Genomic DNA, 12,495 nt, shown 5'->3' with positions numbered 1-12,495 from the left:
ACAAACATGCTTATCTAGGCCTACAACAGCACTGGCACCAGGCAGTATTAGCTAGCTACGTTTGCTCGGACTCTTAATACATTTAGCAAGCTAGCTAGCAGCTAACATTATTTGAGCAACTACTTACTAAAAAAAGACAATCTTTCGCCTTTAATGTAATGGCATGAAAAGAATTGCCAGAATTTGACCCCAACAGGAAGTCTACACCGGCAGTTATAGAAAGACCCATTTACTATATAACCATTGATTCTTGAAGAATATAACTTATAAATGCCTCAAATGTTTCAACTGTATTACCCCACCAGAAACCAAAACATAAGCTCGTATAACGCCACTGTTTGTAAACTAATACTATATGGCTGAGGAGTAGGGTCGATCCAAGCGTTCTGACCTCACAATGACAGTAAAGCACCCAAGCTAACTGGCTAACGTTGGATAGCTTGCTAGACAAAAATGAGAGAAAACCTCACTCTTACCATTTTACTTTCCCTGGTAGAGCTGGTTAGGCTGTTAATGTTATCCAGCATTATGGTGACTAACTATGCTGCTGTAATAAGTAGCCAACTAACGTTAGGTAGCTAGTTTACATACCGATACATACTGCTGTAAAGATATGCTATGCGTTTTGTAAGGATAGTGTAGCTAACATAACGTGTAATGTAACTTATTTGAAAAGTTATTACTTTATTACATTTCTCAACATTTGTCATAATTATTTAAAGCAGTTAATTTGTATCCGCTCTCTCGTTGGACTTCGGCTGAATATTTTCCTCAATTTTCTTCAAATCTGAAAACGTTGAAGCCACAACCATTTCCTGAAGAATTGCATTATGGGCCCTAAAGTACTGCGTTTGTATGTCATATTTTTGCGAATTTAGTACGACATCCGGGAACTTTTGGCATACTAACTACATCATACTATAATAAGCAAACTATATTCTCAATTAATATCATAAGTAGTACGGTTAGTATGAGTATTCGAACACAGCACAGGTCTCGGCAGCCATTTTGTTTCTTAAAAAAATACAAATAGGTTGCCCCTTTAAAAAAGCCACACAACAATCCACCAACCAATCTGCAGTTCAACCAATAACAAATCTGTAATTCCCCCACTGTTTTGGTAATAAGACGGTGGATGGGGCTGGAGAAAGGTAACTACTCTCAAATTCATAGACAAACCTATGGATGCAAGGACTGACCATCCATGATATCAATATTATAGTTTTAACCATGTTTTGAGACTATACAGTGTTGGTTTACATTGTTTCTAAACATTGGAGTAAGAAAAGCTTATTTAGGGCTCTGATGGGGTAAACAGTTGAACTAAGCTCATAAGGCACGTGTTATATTCTTCAAGAATCAATGCCTATAAATAAAGTCAAAATATGGATGTAGCAATTGCAAATTTCACCCTTTAACACCACACATCAGTTCAACAACCGCAGAGTTTGTGCTTCTGTTTTTAAGACAGTAATTACTAGTGTTAATCAGGGCCCGTTCATCGTTAGAACCATCGGACGCCTTAAGATGCGTTTGGGAAACCGGGCATATCCAGTTTCCTCCTCTTCTTCATTGTTCGATGAGACAGTCACCTCCCCCTCTTCTTTCACTGAAATGTTGTCGTCCTCTTTCACTCTGAATGAGTCTTCCTCTTCTTTAACTGATACGTCTTTCTCTTCTTCTTTCACGGTAACAGCCTCAACCTCTACTTGTTTTTGTATTGTAACAGCCTCCTCTTCCTCCTCCTCTTTCACGAGAGCTTCTTTCTCCATCCAGCAGACCGCCTCTTCATCAGCAGGAACGGGTTTGAGACTGGAGCTATGAGGCATGTACTGAAGTCGCAAAGTATAATTCAAAGCAGTGTCACTTTATCAGCACCACCTGATCCATGACGTCTAAAGAATAATTTCGTTGAACACCTGATTGGTTTGGTATTGATTAATTTGGGCTCGTTCAACATTGCAGCCGACAGTGCAGGTGGCTGCTGACTGCTGACTGACTAATTTACAAATCACCTTGCATCATAAATTACTACTCATTATTATTTATAAATCAGTCAGCCAGTCACAGTTTACCCACAACGCAGCATGGATTTGATGCTCTCGAACATGGCCAGTGGTTGAATTTATGACATAAAGGCTACGCTGCTACGGTGGACTTCATCTATAACAATGTGGCTGTTCTAAATTCTGCGTCGCTCAAAGCCTTGAGTAATGAACCTATTTTTGACACAATTGGCTGGAAAGAGTGAATGCTTCAGGAAGCTTTGTTTCCCCATCACTACTTTTCAGCATGTTTTCTGTGAATTAGACTATGGGAGTTTGTAACTTTTTCGACCTTGGCTTACTGCTAGTTGGGTTCTAACTGGTCTCCGGTAGTTGGTCTCGCTGACCATAACCGTGCTGGTTGGCTACGCTGGTTAGGCTAATAGCTAGTTGGCTAAATAGCTAATGTTAGCTGGCTGGCTAAGATAACAGCATATAGCTAACAATCTTTGATATTTGGTTAGATTGCATTATGTATTTCCAAAACTGTGGTTTACTTTAATCACCCAAGTCATGAGCTGAACATTTGAAGTTATTTCTGTTGTAGTTGACATCATCGGGAAAAGGCTGGTCCTCCATACTACTTCACACCTGACTTTATCATTCTTCTGAATTCTGATTGGTTTAAACTCCAAAAATAATGTTACTTTGCATTGGAAATTGTAAAATATTTTATAAATAACACCAAACATTAACTGCATCACACCTGCATCTTCATTAACAACATCACACCTACCCAGACCCACTAGAACACATCTCCATTAACTACATCACACCTGCCCAGACCCACTAGAACACACCCCCATCTCTATTAACTACACCACACCTGCCCAGACCCACTAGAACACACCTGCATCTTCATTAACAACATCACACCTACCCAGACCCACTAGAACACACTTCCATCTCCATTAACTACATCACACCTGCCCAGACCCACTAGAACACACCTCCATCTCCATTAACTACATCACACCTGCCCAGACCCACTAGAACACACCCCCATCTCCACTAACTACATCACACCTGCCCAGACCCACTAGAACACACCTCCATTAACTACATCACACCTGCCCAGACCCACTAGAACACACCCCCATCTCCACTAACTACATCACACCTGCCCAGACCCACTAGAACACAACCCCCCCATGTCTTCAAATATGCACAGACATATTAAAAGTAATTTTACACTATAATACTGTACTTCTGACAGCCAACTTTCTAACTCCTCCCATAACTTTAAGACATCATATCATTCCCAGAAGGCATGGATTATTGAGTCATTGTTAGTTTTACACTTAAGACATGACTGTCGTTGTGCTGTAGAATTTGTGAATTTGACATGTCAGTTGGAATAATGATAGATTTTTGGAGGGACCCTTGTCACTACAGCCAGTCAGTGAGCAGCTTCCTTTCCCCCACATCTCAGGCAGTTATGTTACTCTCAACACTTCCCCTGCTTTCATCAACAATGGAAAAGCCCACTGAGCTAAAGCCTTGCCATTTTTTACAATTAGGAAATAATATTTCATGTTTTACTCATACCTCAGCCAGCATTGTGAATGGTTAGCAAATAATATGCCATGTTTTACTGACATTGGAATACATTTCTGGCCATGCTGGCAGGGTCTGAATCAAACCCCATGTCCACCTGGAACACTGGCAGGGTCTGAATCAAACCCAATGTCCACCTGGTACATTGACAGGGTCTGAATCAAACCCAATGTCCACCTGGCACACTGGCAGGGTCTGAATCAAACCTAATGTCCACCTGGCACACTGGCAGGGTCTGAATCAAACCTAATGTCCACCGGGTACACTGACAGGATCTGAATCATACCCAATGTCCACCTGGTACACTGACAGGGTCTGAATCAAACCCAATGTCCACCTGGCACACTGACAGGGTCTGGATCAAACCCATTGTCCACCTGCTACACACTGGGCTTAACTTTGCTGTCTCTTTCCATGAAACATGGACAACAAATTAAAGTCTTTAGGCAAGGATACTGATGTGGTTAACCAAACCACCTCTAATAGACTTCACCTCCTTGGACCTCATCTCAGTGAGTTTAGGTTGGGGAAACCGTGGAGAGGGCTTTGGACCTAATTTCATGGCAATGAGCAGGAGCTGTAACACAGTACCTGGTCTAGTTCATGACATTGAGGAGAGAGCAGCTGTAACACAGTATCTGGTGTAGTTCATGGCATTGAGGGGGAGAGAGCAGCTGTAACACAGTACCAGTGGTCTAAAGTACTTGAGTAAAAGTACCTTCAAGCACTATTGAAGTAGTTGTTTTGTGGTATCTGTATTTATTATTTATTTTTGACAACTTTTACTTATACTTCACTACATTCCTAAAAGAAAATAATGTACTTTTTATCCATACCTTTTTCCTGACACCCAAAAGTACTCGTTACGTTATGAATGCTTAGCAGGACAGGAAAAGGGTCCAATTCAGCACTTATCAAGATAACATCCCTTGTCATCCCTACTGCCTCTGATCTGACGGACTCACTAAACAGAGAACATCCCTGGTTGTCCCTACTGCCTCTGATCTGGAGGACTCACTAAACAGAGAACATCCCCGATCACTCCTACTGCCTCTGATCTGTAGGACTCACTAAACAGAGAACATCCCTGGTCATCCCTACTGCCTCTGATCTGGAGGACTCACTAAACAGAGAACATCCCTGGTCGTCCCTACTGCCTCTGATCTGGTAGACTCACTAAACAGATAACATCCCTGGTCATCCCTACTGCCTCTGATCTGGAGGACTCACTAAACAGAGGACATCCCTGGTCATCCCTACTGCCTCTGATCTGGTAGACTCACTAAACAGATAACATCCCTGGTCATCCCTACTGCCTCTGATCTGGAGGACTCACTAAACAGAGGACATCCCTGGTCATCCCTACTGCCTCTGGTCTGACAGACTCACTAAACACAAAGTATTCGTTTGTAAATGATGTGAGTGTAGGAGTATGGCCCTGGCTATCCGTAAATAGTAAAAAACAAGAAAATGGTTCTGTCTGGTTTGCTTATTCGTATAAGGAACTTGAAATTATTAATACTTTTACTTTTGACACTTAAATATATTTAAAACCAAATACTTTTAGACTTTTACTCAAGTAGTATTTTACAGGGTAACTTTCTATGAAGGTATCTATACTTTTACTCAAATATGACAATTGGGTACTTTCTCCACCACTGATCATGAGTCTATTCTGATATCCTTCAACATGGTGAGCCTCATTATGAGTCTAATCTGGTCTCCTTCAACCTGGTTAAATAAAATAATTTAAAAATGTAGCAGAATTAAATACCCACAACATTCATTCTGTGGGAACTAGATGGACTCAGTTCACAGACTGTCAGCCAGACAGTGATTGTGAAATATCATCAGACTAAATTAGAGTAATAACCAGATAAAATATATATTGGAAATAATGTAGGAGGATTAGCAAACCACATGTACAAGTGCATTGGACACAGCTATGAGGTCAATACTAATCCCATCATGTCTATATTGGACCCACCTATGGGCTAGCAGGTAGCCTAGTGGTTAGAGCATTGGCCCAGAAAACAAAAGGTTGGTGGATCGAATCCCGAGCTGACAAGGTAACAATCTGTCGTTCTGCCCCTGAACAAGGCAGTTAACCCACTGTTCCCCGGTAGGCCATCATTGTAAATAAGAATTGGTTCTTAACTGTCTTGCCTAGTTAAATAGAGTTTAAATTAATAAAATAATTTTTAAACGTAGCAGAATTAAATAATGATTGTGCAATAGACTAAATTAGAGTAACAACCCAATAAAACAGACAAACAGGGAATGTTCAATGACCCCAAAAGACACTATAGTTCATTCTGTGAATCAGCCCTTTATTTCCTATCATAAAGAACACCTGTGGAAATGGGCAGTGGGTTTAGACATCCATCTGACTCCAAAACAAGACATGATTGAATAGTGTCTAAACCAAATAATCAACACAATAGCAGGTGTTAGTGCAGGGTTGGAACAGAAACCTGCACACCCAGTAGCTAGATCTCTAGCAGCAAGGTTGGACATGTATTTTCTAGGTCTGTGAATCGTTGAACAGTATTGGTGTAGTCATACAACTTATTCTAACAGTAAACCAAAAGCATTAAGTATTCAGACCCCTTGAATTTTTACACACCAAAGGGTACCAAAAAATGTCTGCAGTATTGAAGGTCCCCAAGAACACACTGGCCTCCATCATTCTTAAATGGAAGAGGTTTGGAAACACCAAGACTCTTCAAACAGATCAGTCAGGGGAGAAGGGCCTTGTTCAAGGATGTGACCAAGAACCTGCTGGTCACTATGACAGAGCTCCAGAGTTCCTCTGTAGAGATGAGAGAACCTTCCAGAAGGACAACCATCTATATAGCACTCCACCAATCAGGCCTTTATGATCGAGTGGCCATGGGGAAGCCACTCCTCAGTAAAAGGCACATGACAGCCTGCTTGGTGTTTGCCAAAAGGCACGTAAAGGACTGACCTTGAGAAATAACATTCTCTGGCCTGATGAAACCAAAATGTAACTCTTTGGCCTGAATGCCTAGTGTCACATCTGGAGGAAACCAGGCACCATCCCTACGGTGAAGCACGGTGGTGGCAGCATCATGCTGTGGGGATGTTTTTCAGTGGCAGGGACTGGCAGACTCGTCAAGATCAAGGGAAAGATGAATGCCGAAACCAATTGATAAGGGGGCAAACATTTAGGGTTCTACATTGTGACAGCATTAAAATACTCCTACTACAATGTTAAAACATTCTACATTGTGACATTATTTCATTGATATCATGAAACAACTCCTTCATGAATGTATTTTCTGATGTTTGATCAGAGATCTTTTATCAGAGTATCTCTTGTCACATTGATCACAGCTATAAGGTTTCTCTCCTGTGTGTGTTCTCTGGTGTACCGTCAGATCACTAGATGTAGTAAAAATCTTCCCACATTGGTCACAACTATAAGGTTTCTCTCCTGTGTGTGTTCTCTGGTGTGATATCAGGGTGCTTAACTGAGTAAAACTCTTCCCACATTGATTACAACTATGAGGCTTCTCTCCTGTGTGTATTCTCTGGTGTGATACCAGGGTGCTTGACTGAGTAAAACTCTTCCCACATTGATTACAACTATAAGGCTTCTCTCCTGTGTGTGTTCTCTGGTGTCGAATCAGATGGCTTGATGTAGTAAAACTCTTCCCACATTGATTACAGCTATAATATTTCTCTCCTGTGTGTTTTCTCTGGTGTGATAACAGGTTGCTTGACTGACTAAAACTCTTCCCACATTGAGTACAGCTATAAGGTTTCTCTCCAGTGTGACTTCTCATGTGTACTTTTAGTGAATCTGATCTTAAGTAACTCTTCCCACATTGATTACAGCTATAAGGCTTCTCTCCAGTGTGTGTTCTCTGGTGTATTTTAAGTTCTGATGAAGATTTGCAACCTCTCCGACAGTCAGAGCAGCAATTAGATTTCTTCCTTGTGGATCTCCGCAGGTGTTTCTTGAGGTGTTCTGATCTGGAGAGACTCTTCTCTGCCCTGTCAGCATCCTGAGGATGTTGAGGCCCCCCAGAGGATCCACGATAGTCACATCTCTCTTCTGTGTGAACAACAAAGTCAGACAGATGGTTAAAGGGCCACAACAGCAGAAATCCACTGTAAAAGGTGATGCCAACAGCATTGCCATGATGTTGTACAAACAATGACATCTGTAATGAATGTTAAAATTATTTGACATTTGTCTTAAGACAGTCAAGTAATCAACAAAATTTATATTTTGTCTTGTTTTCACATAGTAGTAACATCAATGATTGTAGGCTAGAAATACGTTATTAAAGTTGTTGAAATCCAAAGCAGTGTGCCAGACGACTTTTGGTCTCCAATATGTGAAGTTATGGGTCCTACAGTGGGTCTATGTTATTGTTATGGGTCCTACAGTAGGTCTATGGCAAGACTTGAAAATGGATTTCTAGATCAACAACCAACTTGACAGAACATGAAGGATTTTACAAAGAATAATGAATATTCACATGAAGATCAGTCGCCTATTGGATGACATCACGACTTCCCATCAAGCCAACTCCTTGAAGGCCTTACTATGACATCACTCACTCCTAGTTTGCAGTTGTCTAAAAAAACAATATTTTGCTCAAAACATTTATTTGTTTGCCTTTTATGTGTTTCTACTTTACTGTATTTATATATCACTTTTCAACAGGAAAGGTTGTTTTTAAATCACTGGAGGACGTCATGAACAATTCCGACAGTACAAAAACATATTTAAGTGTAGAACGCCCTTTTAAAAATTTGTTTAAAAATTTGTTCAACAACTGCAGAGTTTGTGCCCCTGTTTTATAAGACAGTACTCACTGTATTTACTGGTGTTAATCAGATCAATGTCCCTGTTTTATAAGATAGTACTCACTATCTGCCAGCAGCATACCACCCTGCATACCACTGCTGGTTTGCTTCTGAAGTTAAGCAGGGTTGGTCCTGATCAGTTCCTGGATGGGAGGCCAGATGCTGCTGGAAGTGGTGTTGGAGGGCCAGTAGGAGGCACTCTGTCCTCTGGTCTAAAAAATGATCCCAATGCCCCAGGGCAGTGATTGGGGACACTGCCCTATGTAGGGTGCCGTCTTTCAGATGGGACGTTAAATGGGTGTCCTGACTCTCTGAGGTCATTAAAGATCCCATGGCACTTATTGTAAGAGTAGGGGTGTCCTGGCTAAATTCCCAATCTGGCCCTCAAACCATCACGGTCACCTAATAATCCCCAGTTCACAATTGGCTCATTCATTCCTCTCCCCTGTAACTATTCCCTGGGTTGTTGCTGCAAATGAGAATGTGTTCTCAGTCAACTTACCTGGTAAAATAAAGGATAAATAAAAACTATATTTACTGGTGTTAATCAGATCAATGTCCCTGTTTTACAAGATAGTACTCACTGTATTTACTGGTGTTAATCAGTTCTCCAGTTCTCTCTTCTTCATCCTCCTCTAATGTGACAGTAATCTCCCCCTCTTCATCCTTTATTCCAAAAACCTCTTCATCTTCTTTCACTTCATCCTCCACTCCAAAAACCGAATATTCATCCTCTTCTTTCACAGTAACATCTTCCTCCTCTTTCACTCTGAAGGCGTCTTTCGCTTCTTCTTTCATGGTAACAGCCTCACCCTCTACTTGTTTTAGTATTGTAATAGCCTCCTCTTCCTCCTCCTCTTTCACGTGAGCTTCTTTCTCCGTCCAGCAGACCTCCTCTTCTTCAGCAGGAGAGTAGCTTAGTGAACTCATGGTCGGAGATGTTAGCTAGTTAGCATTAGCGACTAGACTAGTGCTAACTTAACCAGCCAGCAAGTTGACTTACAACGTAAATATTGAATTCAATGGGATAGCTAGTTGTTTCCGCATAAGTATGTTTAAATCATAGTGGCAAACAAACCAGGAAATTGTCTAAAGAACTTGAATGTTCCGACTTCGTTGTCTAGCGAGCTACCGAGGTGGCTGCAGGTGGTGAAGAAGCGTTGCGTCCACTAGATTATACGTCACAGTAGAAACATCGCCTGAAAGACACATATCGCCGTCTGCTGTCTGGAGGGAGGAAACGCAGTTAAGGAGAGAACTTTTTATTTTCTTCATTGAATTATAATATTATAAAGCAGTTTAGAGAAACGTTTTTTCCGCTCCATTAAATAAGAATATTATATCAACACGTACAAAGAGCAACAAGTCTGGTTTGATTAGTTCAGATTTTTTTTATGAGAATTTAAAACAAACTCTACATCTACTCCACATCTGTATTTCAGATTCAGTAAAATAACTAGATATCGAAATAAGCATCTACTTACTGATACCCTTGAAAAAGATGAGCAAAAAATGGATGTATAAAATAAATAAATAAACTTTACCCACTACCAGGATATTTTAGCCCAAAACCTGTCACCCTCTCTGCTAGGAGGCTGAAACTAGGGCCATAAGCAAGACACATCAACATTCATGAAGAATTGGTTAATTGGGCACAAAATCAACATTTTCAATGGCCATCTCAGTCGTCGGACTTGAACTCCATTGAAAACTTGTGGTTTTAATTGAACAGGGCAGTCCACAAGCGCAGACAAAATAAATCAAGGACCTGGAGAGATTCTGTATGGGGAAATGGTCTAAGATCCCACCCAATGTGTTCTCTAATCTCATAAAACATTTTAGTGTCGTTATCCTCCCGAGGGGAGGGTGCTGGACTATTGAAAATATGGGTGCCAATAATTCAGACCCTCCCTTATGACAATTACATGTTAAACTAAATCTCTTTCTCTGAGCAATTGTATTAGCATAAAATAATATAATTTCCCTTTATTTTTTACATACAATATAGCTCAGTATTTTAATTCTTTATTTTATAGAGTCGTTTATCTCATCTTTATCAAGGGTGTCAACAAGTTTGTCCCCCACTGACCTCCATACTGCTGCTACATGGCGTAACAATACATAATATAGATGTATATAATGAACAGACTAGGTCTATACTGCTCCTACATGGTGTAACAATACATCATGTAGATGTATATAATGAACCGACTAGGTCTATACTGCTCCTGCAGTGCATTCAGAAAGTATTCAAACCCCTTCAAATTTTCTACATTTTGTTACGTTACCATGGCAGCCTTATTCTAAAATGGATTAAAAATACTCATCAATCTACACACAATACCCCTTAACACGTTTTTAGATTTTATTTGCTAATTTACGGAAAAATAATATTTACATAAGTATTCAGACTCTTTACTACGTATTTTGTTGAAACAACTTTGGCAGCGATCACAGCCTTGAGTCTTCTTGTGTTTGACGCTACAAGCTTGGCACACCTGTATTTGGGGAGTTTCTCCCATTCTTCTCTGCAGATCCTCTCAAGCTCTGTCAAGTTGGATGGGGAGTGTCACTGCACAGCTATTTTCAGGTCTCTCTAGAGATGTTTGATCGGGTTCAAGTCCGGTCTCTGGCCACTCAAGGTTATTCAGAGACTTGTCCTGAAGCAACTCCGCCGTTATCTTGGCTGTGGGCTTAAGGTCGTTGTACTGTTGGTAGGTGAACCGTTGCCCCAGTCTGAGGTCCTGAGTTCTCTGTAGCAGGTTTTCATCAAGGTTCTCTCTGTACTCTTTGCTCCGTTCATCTTTCCCTCGATTCTGATTAGTCTCCCAGTCCTTGCCGCTGAAAAACATCCCCACAGCATGATGCTGCCACCACCATGCTTTACGCCAGGCAAGATGCTTGGCATTCAGGCCAAAGAGTTCAGTCTTTAGGTGCCTTTTGGCTCCAAGCGTGCTGTCCTGTTGTTATTACTGAAGAGTGGTTTCCGTCTGGCCACTCTACCATAAAGGTCTGATTGGTGGAGTGCTGCAGAGATGGTTGTCCTTCTGGAAGGTTCTCCCATCTTCACAGAGGAACTCTGGAGCTCTGTCAGAGTGACCATCAGGTTCTTGGTCGCCTCCCTGACCAAGGCCCTTCTACCCCCATTTCTCAGTTTGGCGGGCGGCCAGCCAGCTCTAGGAAGAGCCTTGGTGGTTCCAAACTTCTTCCATTCTAGAATAATGGTGACGACTGTGTTCTTGGGGACCTTCAATGCTGAAGACATTTTTTGGTACCCTTCCCCAGATCTGTGACTCGACACAATCCTGTCTCGGAACTCTATGGACAATTTCTTCGACCTCATTGCTTGGTGTTTGCTCTGACGGGCATTGTCAACTGTGGGACCTTATATAGACAGGTATAATCATAAACAATATGATTTCACGTGGCATAAACAAAAACACAAATTCCCAGTCAGAAAATATAAGTCAGAACACAGCGCCTTTATTCTCTCATGTGATTTCAGGTTCTGTGATTGGGAAAATGTCCTTCCACACAGAAAGAGATCAGTGGTAGGGCTTTTTTGTGTGTGTCTTCTTATGCTCCTTCAGGCTCCTTAAAAATACAAAACTCTTTACACACTGGGAGTATTGGAAAGGCTTTTCTCCTGTGTGTGTCCTCTCATGAGCTTGTAGGTCCCCTACTCGTGAAAATCAGTTTTTAACGCTGGGTGCAGTGGTAAGGCTTCTCTCCTGTGTTTGTCCACTCATGCTCCTTCAGGCTCCGTAACTGAATAAAAATCATTCCAAAGTGGGAACAGTGATAAGTCTGGTCCCTCTCCTACCAAAGACAGAGTATTTAGTTAAATACTAAGAAGTGAACTGAATTAAACCTCCATAAAATTAAACTGTCTTCCTGCGAGACTAGATTCCTCAAAAACCTGAAGTTAGTTTTCAGAACATACCATCATTTCTTAACTTGGTGGGCGCCATAATAATAATAATAATGCAGAACATAAAATCTAAATTTCTCTCATGTTTATAGCAGAGCTCTATAGGTGAAGGGAAAGGTG

General features: G+C 41.1%; 1 protein-coding gene across 1 annotated transcript; it reads right to left on the bottom strand.

Moving 5' to 3' along the window:
* Positions 1-5,911: 5,911 nt before the first annotated feature.
* Positions 5,912-9,657, bottom strand: LOC109875997 (zinc finger protein 239-like). Its single transcript, XM_031798759.1, has 2 exons — positions 9,029-9,657; positions 5,912-7,683 (listed from the first exon to the last, which is right to left on the bottom strand). Exons 1-2 carry the CDS (start codon positions 9,372-9,374, stop codon positions 6,890-6,892), a joined length of 1,140 nt encoding a protein of 379 aa, XP_031654619.1. The 5' UTR covers positions 9,375-9,657; the 3' UTR covers positions 5,912-6,889.
* Between the last annotated feature and the right edge of the window lie 2,838 nt (positions 9,658-12,495).

This window comes from Oncorhynchus kisutch, linkage group LG20 (genome assembly GCF_002021735.2).
Source record: "Oncorhynchus kisutch isolate 150728-3 linkage group LG20, Okis_V2, whole genome shotgun sequence".
Lineage (NCBI taxonomy): Eukaryota > Metazoa > Chordata > Actinopteri > Salmoniformes > Salmonidae > Oncorhynchus > Oncorhynchus kisutch.
Note: the sequence above shows the minus strand (reverse complement) of the source record. Positions and strands in the feature narration are given on the sequence as shown.

What these genes read in the sequence shown, in the direction of transcription:
- LOC109875997 (XM_031798759.1), bottom strand. Translation starts at nt 9,374, where the DNA reads ATGAGTTCACTAAGCTACTCTCCTGCTGAAGAAGAGGAGGTCTGCTGG. An exon ending in GATTAACACCAGTAAATACA is followed by an intron (nt 7,684 to 9,028) that starts GTGAGTACTATC and finishes TTGTTCACACAG; the next exon opens with AAGAGAGATGTGACTATCGT.